At 37.7% G+C, this 12,130-nt stretch overlaps 1 protein-coding gene across 1 annotated transcript; it reads left to right on the top strand.

Annotated features, from left to right (window-relative positions):
* The first annotated feature begins 18 nt into the window (after window positions 1-18).
* Window positions 19-993, top strand: cmlc1 (cardiac myosin light chain-1). The gene has a single exon (XM_039672689.2). It carries the CDS (start codon window positions 303-305, stop codon window positions 891-893), a length of 591 nt encoding a protein of 196 aa, XP_039528623.2. The 5' UTR covers window positions 19-302; the 3' UTR covers window positions 894-993.
* Window positions 994-12,130: the final 11,137 nt, after the last annotated feature.

Here is a 12,130-nt window from a genome sequence, read left to right as displayed (position 1 = left end):
TTAGGTGAACAGTTTGTAAGCTAAAATATTTTTTTTCTGTTCTATTTAAAAACATTTAAGGAATTCGTTAATTTTACTGGGGTAAAGGGGTGGTTGGTCTGGTCTTATCTACAGGACAAAAGCATTTCAACAAGATATGAGTAACACTAACCCTAACCCAGTTCATTTCCTTATATAGTCTGCCACTATTCCAGTTCTGATAAGCCTTATCACACTCTCTGACATGTCAGTATAAAAACCCAACAGGGGCTCTTACAACACATTTCCCAGCTTTTCCCATCTCCACTCTCAGCATCGGCATTATGGCACCGAAAAAAGTTGAACCCAAGAAACCAGAGCCTAAAAAACCAGAGCCGAAGAAAGAAGAAGCCCCAGCTCCTGCCCCGGTTCCAGAGACACCCAAAGAGCCCGAGCTGGACCTGAAGAGTCTCCCGCTGGAATTTACCGCTGACCAGATCGAAGAGTTCAAGGATGCTTTTACTCTTTTTGATGAGACACCAACGGGTGAGATGAAGATAAGGTATTCCCAGTGTGGAGACGTGATGAGGGCCCTGGGTCACAACCCTACCAATGCTGACGTGCTGACCGTGCTGGGGAAGCCCAAGGCTGAAGATATGAACAGCAAATATCTGGACTTTGAGACATTTCTGCCCATGCTGCAGCATATCTCAAGAGCCAAAGACCAGGGGACATTTGAGGACTTTGTTGAGGGTCTGAGAGTCTTTGACAAAGAAGGAAATGGAACAGTGATGGGTGCTGAGCTCCGTCATGTCTTGGCAACACTTGGGGAGAAAATGACAGAAGATGAGGTGGACCGTCTGATGGCCGGACAAGAAGACGCCAACGGCTGCATTAACTACACGTCCTTCATCAAGCACATCCTCTCTGGGTGAGCTGAAGCTACAAAGATTGCTGAATGAAATTGGAACTCTAAATGGCAACTGTCAAAACACTGGAAAGAAAATATGTCTTGTCTGTATGTCTTGGAAAGTATCAAATAAAAACTATCCAAATTTGTTTCGTCTGAGTTTTTTTTTTTCTTTTTTTTTTCTGTAAATCTTGTTGAGTTGTCAAATTCAGATGTTATAGAGAAGGAAGTTACAGCTTTAACTGGTTCTACAGTAGGCAATACATTTAAAAAAAATAGGAGCCAGCAAAAACCAAAACTCCCAACTGTCTTTTTGGGAGTTTTGGCAAAGATACCCTTTACAAAGTATTAATTCTTAGTTTTCTAAAAGCAAGCTTATGGAACAGTTAGGGCTAACTCAAATTAGATTGGTAAAGAGATGTCAAGTCACTGGGCTTTCAGCTTGTTTGTATTTTTTTTCTTCACGTGTTTTCGTCACACTTATTTATTTATTTTTTTTTTCTGTAAATGTGCGAGATTTCTGATACATTAAATGATAGTATAGGTAAATAACTAGAAGAATAACAACGTGCAATTAAAATCATTATACGTCGATTAATTCAATAGGCGACTGCTTTTTTGAATGATCTTGTCAATGAATCAAAAATATTCATTTTGTGAAGTTACCCGCTGTTTCTGCAGTTGTCTGAGGAAAAACAGTCAAAGTAACTGGTACAACTGTGTCTAAACGTCAAATTAAACACAATGCACTATTTAAATCTATTGCTGGGCATCGGTAGCCTATGACAGGTATTGTACATGATTTATCACGTAGCCCCCCAAAACCTCGGACTTATCTGAGGCCATTTAAGGCTAACTGTTGCAGTGCCACTGCCCACACGTTGATGCTAAATAGTTCTCACCAGAGCCGTTAAATATGAGAGTTGTGACACTCTCTGATCTCGCTGCTGTCAACCAGTTTGGGTGATTTTAAGCGGGACTACGGTGGCCGAGAGAGCTCACCGCGCTGCAACCTGATGAAGATGAATGCAAATACAAAAAAACGTGTGCAACTATAAAAACACGTGCAAATACAAAAAAACATCCGCAAATTAAGAAAAACATCTTCATCAGATCCACAACACACGTGTGCTCCAAGTACTCACAACACAACCAAATACAGAAACGCGCTGCAAACGTTCACAACACCACCAAATACAGAAACGCGCTGCAAGTAACACGGTCCACACGGAAATGTTTCCGGGGAACCAAATAAGTGACGGACCCAACTGGGACTTGCTTATTGCTCGTGAGCTTCCCTATGCCCTACTCCCTTCAAAGGGCAGACGGCAAAGCTCTTCAAGTGGGAATTTGGCGTGAGCATGACACCTAGTGTGTCATTTATGTAGCCGCTTGAAACTTGATGAAGGGAGCAACAACAGACAACGTAATATAATTATTTTTACCTTGGATGTTCCTATGACAACACAGCACTTTGTCAATCAGCTGTATAGCTGTTCTGACGACAGAAATATAATGATTAAAGGTGCCATATGTAATAATTGAGGTAAAAATATCCAAAAAATGAGCTACACGCATCAAAAGAATGAGAAGAAATAAGTGCAATGATGTAATTAAAAAACTGACAAGTTATAGTGCTGCCGAGATATAAACCTAAATTAGCATGCTAAATTACTAGCCCCGGCAGGTGTCGTAATACCAGTTCCGGCCATGGGAGGCGGTATGCGGCCGGGCAACGTTACCACCAGCCAAACTGCACTATACGAGTCAGTCGCGCTCGCGCCGGCTTGTGTGTGTACTTAAACCTGATGTCAGTCGTGTGGAAATACAGCCCACTACTTCATTTCAGTTCAGGGAAGAGTTCAAAAAATGATTGGTTGACATTATGCATGAGGAATACATTTTGGTAAGTTGTATCTTTCAACAGTGTTCGGGTTCTTTTTCCATTAGCTAGTAGAGATGATCGGTTCACGTGCGCTAGGGATCTGTGGTGTAACATGTACAAGCGCCAAAACGGTGTTTATTGTTTGAATTGCATAATAAAATTGACAGAATCTGAGAGCTTAACTAACCTGCTTGCTAAGTGTTAATTGCATGTGTCTCACGGTGAATTCGTGAGAGCTGGCAGCAGCGAATGCTGTCTGTCAAATTAATTCAAACTAACAATAAAAGTGTAATATGAACAAAACGAATACCGTAAACTTAAAATAATAGCCTGCAGGCTTTTATTTTCCCATATCGTCGAAATGCAACAGCTTGTTTTTGAGACAGGCGTCTATGAGTCGGTCTTCATCATTTAGTGTTGAGATGTTGTTCAATTAGTCTCTGATCTCTAAAAATCTCCAAATGCTCCACGTGAAACTGCGGTCTTCCAACCTTTTACTATCGTGTCAAATGATTTGAATAATATGCGGAGAAAGAGAGCAAAACAGCGCTCGTTTGTGTTGTTTGAAGACGTGAGTGCGTGCGGCAGCGGCACAACACATTTTCTGGAGGTATACTGCCCCCATCTGTTATGGAATATGGAATATTTTTTGATTTTTAGTTCCAGATGGCACCTTTAACATAACAGTTGCAAATAAATCATTTATTTTTTATTTTTACTTTATAAAAATCTGTTAAAATATCCGTTTTATATATCTGTATGTCAGTGCCATACATTACCTAACATTTTTAGGAAACGTTTCTCATGAAAATTTAAACATAAAATGAAACTATTTGTATAGTGTAACTGATGTATAGATTAATATCTTGCCTTCATTTTCTTCTAGATCTTTTTTTATTTATTTAGTTTAGTTTTCAGATCATTGTTCTTTTCTCATTTGTATTGTGATGACATTGAACATATTGTTAACACATGTTGTATATTGTACACAAGTTGTATGTCATAATAATTTGAATCTCGGTGTTTTGCGAGGGAAAAGTCAAAAGAAATTAAATAAAACAAAGTAGAATTTTGAGTAAGCAAGGAGTATAGACGAACTATAAAAAATATAATAGTATAATATTATTTATATATACAATATTACTTTAATAGTATAGTTTATTTGTATAGTTTATTTATTTAAAAAAATATAGGCTTTGACTTCTTGTCAATAAAGGTTTTTTGCTGTAAGCACGTCCTGTGGTTCCAGTCGGGTCCGTCACTTATTCGGTTCCCCGGAAACAACATTTCCGTTGTGGACCGTGTTATTTGCAGCGCGTTTCTGTATTTGGTGGTGTTGTGAGTACTTGGAGCACACGAGTGTTGTGGAACTGATGAAGATGTTTTTCTTAATTTGCGGATGTCTTTTTGTATTTGCACGCGTTTTTATAGTTGCACACGTTTTTTTGTATTTGCATTCGTCTTCATCAGGTTGCAGCTCTCTCGGCCACCGTACGGGACAGACAGAAGCAGCTATATTTGCAGCAATTATCGGTAATATTGACGCATAATGTACATTGATTATTATGTTGACGCTAACTTTAAATACATAATAGCATTTTTTTTTTACTGGGGAGTGACAGAAACACAGCATTAATACTTTTTTGTGTTTAATTTTGGAGGGAAATGGACTGCTCCCATAATGTAGACGTCATTAACAGCAACCACTATAATCTATATTTGCTGCAATGTTCGGTAAAATTTTAACTTCATAAAATGAAACTGAAGAGATAGATAATGAGTGAATTAACTATGTATAGGGTAGGCTACCATCCATAACATGTAGGCCTATGTTTTTAAGATCCAAAACTTAACGGGATTCATTTCAGTAATGTACCCCTTCATCCTTCCCTAATCATAGACTAAACCATTCATAAGAAAACACCCACAATCATGATGTACTGTGTTTAAATCACACATAACCATAACCCATACATACACATAATAATATATTTTGTGTGTATATATATATATATATATATATATATTCCAAAACAGTACAGCATTTTATTTTTCATTTTATGCCAAACCATAGAGCTTTATCTACAGATCAAGTTTAATAATAGTAAAATTGAATCTTGGGAATCTTGGGGAGAGTTTTATCGTTGACTGTCTGTCGTAACCGAACGCGACGCACTGTTTGAACGCTGGAGACTGACAGGGAAAGGTTTACGTGAACTTGAATTTAATGACTTAAATATTCATTTCTATCTCACATTATACTATAGTATGGCTTCATAATTATTTTTGTGAATGTCCCTAAGATGTTTCATCATTGGGGATGTTTTGCTGAATTTATCGCAAATTTGACATTTATATATATATATGTATGAAGAGTTCAGATGCAAAAGCCTCTAAATGCCATTTGAAATTTTCTTCTAGAATGATAATTTTTATCAAGCTTGTATATTTAAGTTCAGTGATTTCACTTAAATGGCAATGATAATTACATATTAATTGTTATTTAAGTTAAATTACTGAACTTAAATATACAAGTTTGATAAAAATCATCATTAAAGAAGAAAATTTCAAATGGCACTTAGAGGCTTTTGCATCTGAACTCTTCATATATATATATATATATATATATATATATATATTTTTTTTTTTTTTGTCGAATCTCAGGTAACGTAGCACCAGACTTGACCTTGGAGGCATTCTTTGTCGCGTGTGATTGATTTTTGTTGATTGATTTCATAAATCAGATTTATTAATTGTCCTAAATTACAATGTGTAAGATCAAACCCCGCCAAGCAACTGATTCTAAAGATTTCATTGGGTCAGTCATTGCCCTGATTGCCTACACAATGCTGAAATAATCATCCTACCTGGCCTAAACCATACTCTGTGTCATGACTGGATCCATTTATTTAGTCTGAACTTTATTTATTTACAGGGGTGATGTGATTGTGTTGACAGATGAAATCGGTTACAGGCCGTGGTTTGTGTTAAAAATAATATTAAAGGAGGAGTCGATTCCTCTTAATGGAATCGATTCCAACCATTGGAATCGACTCTCAATTCCTAAAGCCTCGGAATCGATTCTTTTGGGAATCGATTCCCAGCCCTACTGCTCCACGACACGCGTTACTTCCGCATTCCAAAGTTCTTATGGTGGTCTATGGGTGTGTTGCAACTCTGTTTTTCAACGGCTCTGGTGCTAACTAAGTAAAATAGTAATGGAATGTCACTTACCGGAAAAAATGGTGCGAAGTACTCCTACAGTGTCGGTCAGTGCAGTTTACAGCAGAGCAACCCATTTTATTTACGATACTTCAGTACAAATGTTCAGAAAGGATACAGAGATGGAATGATGCGTTGTGTCCAGTGACAGTAAAAGAAATGGACACATCGACCCCATTAATTTCAACGGACAAAATTGAAGCTCGTTAAAAGCTGATAGCCAGGCGTACTGCACAGGCTCAAACTGAGCCTATCACGTGAGCAACCTGGATGTCTTCTAGTAGCTGTACCGAGTGAAATTGAATAATTCCCTTCCGAATCTCACAGAGATGGAGAGAGTGAGTATTAGCTGTCCTTGAGCTAGCAGCAGGATTAACTTTATGACTCTCTATGGGCCCCCGGATTGCCAACAAGATCTCCTCCTGTCTATACAGTAATTTCTCTACTGTGCGACGGAGAGGCGATCGTTATGACGCAATCGTTAGCTTATTTTTACAAAAACTGCTTCGACAGGGCGATAACGTAAGATACAAGGTAATGGAGCCGTTTATACATTACCCTGTTTCTTTTTAAATAAATAATGGACAAATGGAGTCTTTGGACGCCTCAGATGTAAAGTTATTCACTGTCAAAGTGACTCCAAAATGAATGGGATTCAATGGAATGCTAACAGCAGGTGATAGCCAGCTACAATGTAGGCTCCTGAGGGTCTTCAGTTTCCGGCGGATGGATTAACTCCATGGTTGAGTCAGAGACGTCCATGATCTTACAGCCTGTTATCAGCTGTCAATCAAGCTGTCAATCAAAGTTAACAATGCCCTTATTTGTCATACATTTTATATCTAAATTCGATCTAAACTAAGGAGTTAGAAAAAAAATTATCCCCCCTCATAATTGTCAAGCACTCGGAACCTATCAAAAAATACAATAAAAGTCCACATGGGACCAACCTGTAAAAACATGAATTTATGCTGTGAAAAAGGACATTTTAACATGGATATTTGCTCCCTTTTGGGACCTCCCTCAGATTTTCGATGTATTGCAGTTTTTCGCACTTCTGGGTAGGCTTCATTTTTCAGATTAGAATGTTGCTGCTTGTGTATTACACGGCTGTTGTGTTGTGTTATTCGGAAAACGGCACTCTTGCTTGTGTGATATTGCTTAGTTTTTGATTTTACTGAGTGTGTGAAGACATTTTTAGTCCAAAGAATATTTTTCCTCTACAAAGAACCTTTTATGCAATGCCAAGGTTAGCAATTTGAAGTAAAATAAATGATCAAACTTGTGGACTTTATCAGCACATAATGGCTATTTCTGATTTTGAGTATACTCTTGTGCCTAATGACTATGGTCTTTTTGAAGAGCAGCACTGTGTGGTTAATTCTTGCAATTTTTATTTTCTTTCAAATGATTCATATCAAATTTATAAAATGCAGACCATCAGCACACATCCTTAAACAGACACCCTGCAGTTCTGGGCCCTGCATTCAATTTCAATATAATTTAGTTTAGGACACAGTGACTATAACATTGATTGGCTAAGTAGGGTACATGTTGTACTTGAATCTCTAGATGAGCTTGCAATACTCTGTGAGGGGGGAGAGTGGGTAATTCCTAACATTATGAGCGATAAAGAAGGCAGATTTTGCGGCTTTGAACCTCAGAAAAATACCTGAGCCATTTTCCTTGCGGCTGTCATGCATCTTGTTCTTGTAAATCCACCTTTTTCCCATTATCAATCATCAATATGCTGTGAAAATAAACACAAGCCGTTCATATTATAACATTATGTTTGGCGGGATTCCTCCACGGTCTTCCCATGTCTGACATTTTTGTGATGTTCTCTGCATAACTACATTCTTCATGATCTATAACTGCGTTTATTGAGTAATTTAGATGCTTAGAAGTTTTGCCAAGATTCAATTGCTTGTGAATCCATGAGATTCGCTGTTCGTGCGATTTATATCTGCTTGCAGTTATAATGGCAGCTTACCCAGTAAACCAACCCCCTTTTGCTTACAGCTTTGGCAGCTAGAAGCTCACTGGATTTTCCCCATCTATGCTCAATCAGGACAGCAACAACAGAACTGCAGGTAAGTCCAAGGAAGGATGTTATTTCATTGTTTATGAGAGGAGAGTTTGTTTATGGTGACAGGTAATGCCCTGGCAGCGCCGGATGACACCACATCTGTACTTCCCCTCTGTTACATCCCAAACAAACCCAGGAAAAGCAGCCAGCCATCAATCTGATACTTATTCCTGTCACCACACACATTATGTCCATCAGGCATGCGTCTTTTTTCATTTTCATTTACCACATCTCCCATGTTAAATGTCCTGTGAGTCATTTGGTCAATTTCACTTCTTGGTGTCCAGTTTTCCAAAGTGTGAGACGAAACCTCACATTTTTATTTTTGTTTGTTGAATAGTTCGGATGAAATAGTTTGTCATTTTGACAAGCCTCTCAGATTTGAACAGCAGAGTTTGATTCTCTAGGATGGACTGTAGGGCCAAAAGTGAATCTGTCACACACAAAAGCTGTTTTCTTTGGCTGGACTGAGCTATAACCAGTTTTGTCTCTTTTCATCTCTAAGAGACAAAGTATGTTTTATTTTAGATATGTGTATGGTTGTTTTTATATGTTCTTTCAAGACATAAAGACCACTGACAGAGATAACAGTTTAAGCTGAGTTTGGATCCAAAGACAACGTCTGACCAACTAATGACTCTTTGTGTGTGTGTGTGTGTGTATGTGGTTCACGTGGGGATATACATATGGCAGAAGAGTTTAAGTTCACAAGAAACCTATAGACATGAAACTGTAGTCGATTCTGGGGGATGTTTGGCACATGATCAAGGAATGGTGGCCTTCAAGACTGAGCTCGAGCATCTTTATTATCTCAAACAACAGTTTATTATTCATTGATGTCCAGACGTATATATTTTATTCTTTCAGAGCGCATGGGTTCACTGAGAAATAACAAAAGGATCCTTTAGCAGACCCTCTCACAGGCGAGACTTTCTCCTCAGACGGCCCGAAGAGAGACATGAGGTGATAGGCTTACATTCAACACAGTGCAAATATCATCCTAAATGTCAGAGAACCAAGAGTGCTAAGGAAGACTGATCTCTGAAGCTTACATTGGGAGAAGGACTTCAAAAGATATAAGGTATAAGGTTTTTCAAAAGAGTCTTCTTTTCTAGTCATCAGTATTTATTTTATTTCACTCACACACACAATTAAATGTTCATAATATACTGTAGATAATAGACATAGTTCAAAGTTGGTACTCTTCTAACTTATTTGTCTTAAACAAATTAATACTTTTATTCAGCAAAGGTGCATTCAAGCTGATTAAACTGATTGTCATTGAAAATATGACAGTAAAGACTTGTTGCAAAAAAAATATATTTCAAATAAATGCTGTATTTTGAAATTTCTATTCATCAAAGAATACTGAAAAAAATGTATCGCAGTTTCCACAAAAAATGTTAAGCTTCACAATGGTTTTCGACATTGATAATAAGAAAGGTTTTCTCAGGCACCAAATCTAATATATAGAGAGAATGCTTAGATGTAGTCAAGTCCTCCCTTGTCTGTATCTTTTGATATTATATCTTACATTTATACAGTATATTTGACCTTCATATTTATGAAATTTAGCATATTTTACAGAAATATGTCAAATAAAATGTCAAAAGTCATTTATAAGTGGTCTGTTTTTAAGCGACATACACCTCCTTAGTCTTTTTAAAATAAATGCCTTTTGGGCCCCTTTTACTGAGAAAATGAGGAGAGGATGTTCCCAGCCTACCTTAATCAGTACTATTGAGGTATCTCAGTGCACAAGCCCTCAGATCTGCACTGAATCTTCTTCACTGATGGGGGATGGGTCAGTGAGAGATGACATCATCGGCTGGAGTTGTGTGCTGTGCTTGTGTGTTGCAGAGATTTTGCCTTGTAAGGACACATTTTTTATAATGACCACGTGAGGAATGACTTGCAGCCACATTCGACTATTAATATTATGATACAAACAAGAACAAACATCCATTTACACTTTGAAGACACCCATACTCAGTGTTAAAATTGATGTGGTGGCATGTGATATCACTAGGGGGCATTACTGCCCCAACACTGTTTGTATGTGTAGATATATACAGTATGCTCTCGGCAGATGCTTTTTTTATAAAAGCAATATACAGCAGAATACAGAATATGTAGCCTAAACCGGTAGCTAGAGAAATACAGCACTAAGAAGCTGAAATGTCAATGTTGTAGTACCAGACAATTAGAGCATCACTAGGGGGCATCAACATCAAAATATTTCTTTCCCTCTACATAACATCTGGGATTGTGCAGACAATATCCATTGTGTAACTTGTCAGTAATCATACATTCACATGTTCTACATTAGTTCAGGCATCTGGTCACCAGAATTAAAATGATTGAACCAAGATGCTACAGTGCATTTGCACCAAGATTTACAGTTTCTCAGTAGACCAACCTGGTCATGACCACCAGACCAACATAAATTCACTGTCATGTTTATGGAACTTGCTAGGACTCATTGTATCATGATTGGGAAGCTCTGTTCAAACCCTAAATAAATTATGGCCAGCCAATTGATAAAAGCCATACAGAGTGTAATGAATCAAGCATTTGAAGACTGCACAGAGCAATGGTTGAAGTCAGTCCGATTTGGAGTCTAGTGTTGCTCCTGTGGGGAGATGAGTGGATCGGCAGGCTGACTTTATGCACAATGACATGGCCACAGGAACCTGCCAGAGTCCATTAAAATCTTCCCCAGTCAGGTGTCTCCTCTGCTTCTCTACACACGGTCCTCCAGCTCACCGCCAATGCACTCTGGTCCCAGAACAATCGATATGTTATGTTACCATCCAGGATGAAACGGGTTTCTCCAACCTGCTGTGCCATTTCAGCAGGTTTTGGTGGGGTGGGGGGGACTCAAAGTCAGCTCTTAAACAGATATGATGGTGCAGCTGCTTCATTGAGCTTCCTGCACTTGAGTGAAAAGGGAATGATGGATAAACAAGCTTTGGTTTGTCTAATCTCGTTTTGTGTTGCATATTTAGCAGTTTTGAGCACCTCCGATGCAGGTTCAGTGGCAATTTTAGCTTTTTGAGTAATTCGTCACTTTTTTATTTGATATGGGACCCCACCTACAGTAAATGCCAGCCAAATATGGTTATTTGGATATAGTTTAGTGAATTAATGTTCACAGGAGATCAAGAACAGATCACTGTGTTTATTTTACCCCCTAAGCCAAACCATATGTGGACTTCCAGTTTAGTAGGTGTTGTACCCTCAATGACATAACATCCCACACAAGCAGCACTAGATTGATAACTTACTATGATGTTGTAGAAACAGACCAGAGAGGGATTGGTGAAAAAACTTGTAATTTGATAAAGGGTCTTTTAAACTAAAACTGAGTATTAGTTTAAAAGGATAGTGGTCATATTTAAAAATGGTTATTATTTAACTACTCCCAACTTTCCAACTTTTTTTTTAATGAAATTTGATCATTTTAAATATTTTAACCTCCATTGAAAGTCTGATCCAGATGAAGAGGCACGATCACTTTAAATGATGAACAGATTTAATTTAGCATTTTAAACATAGATCACATATAAGCAAAAGCTCAAACATGCTGCTTGATGCAAGAACCAGCGAGGTATTTTCGTCCTGTCACGTAAGCATGTTTGAGCTTCCTTTTACCATTTTTTATGTGTTCTATGTATGTGCATTTATCAATGTTTAAGAATTTAAATATCTTCATCATATAAAGGGAATATGCCTCTTTCTGAAACAAGTACGTAGAATGTAGTAGAATGAAATAGTAGAATGGACTTTAATGGTGGCACAGAAATCTCTTAGGTATTATTAAAATAATAACAGGTACTTTTGTTTTGAAGAAGATCAAACTTCTTTTAGGTTTGTAATGTCACAAGAGGGAGTAAATGATGACATAATTGTTGGTTGAACTAACCTAACATTTGAATTAGCGCTCATTCCAGAAAGCTAAGCAATATTTTCCCTCTGACAGCTAGCCAGAAATTTTAGCTTGCTAAGAGCTTTTAAGAATCTAATTAATGTAGATGTCAGTCATCCTATCACATGTGTTAGTTTT

This window comes from Pimephales promelas, chromosome 4 (genome assembly GCF_988280905.1).
Source record: "Pimephales promelas chromosome 4, fPimPro1.hap1.1, whole genome shotgun sequence".
Taxonomy (NCBI): domain Eukaryota; kingdom Metazoa; phylum Chordata; class Actinopteri; order Cypriniformes; family Leuciscidae; genus Pimephales; species Pimephales promelas.
Note: the sequence above shows the minus strand (reverse complement) of the source record. Positions and strands in the feature narration are given on the sequence as shown.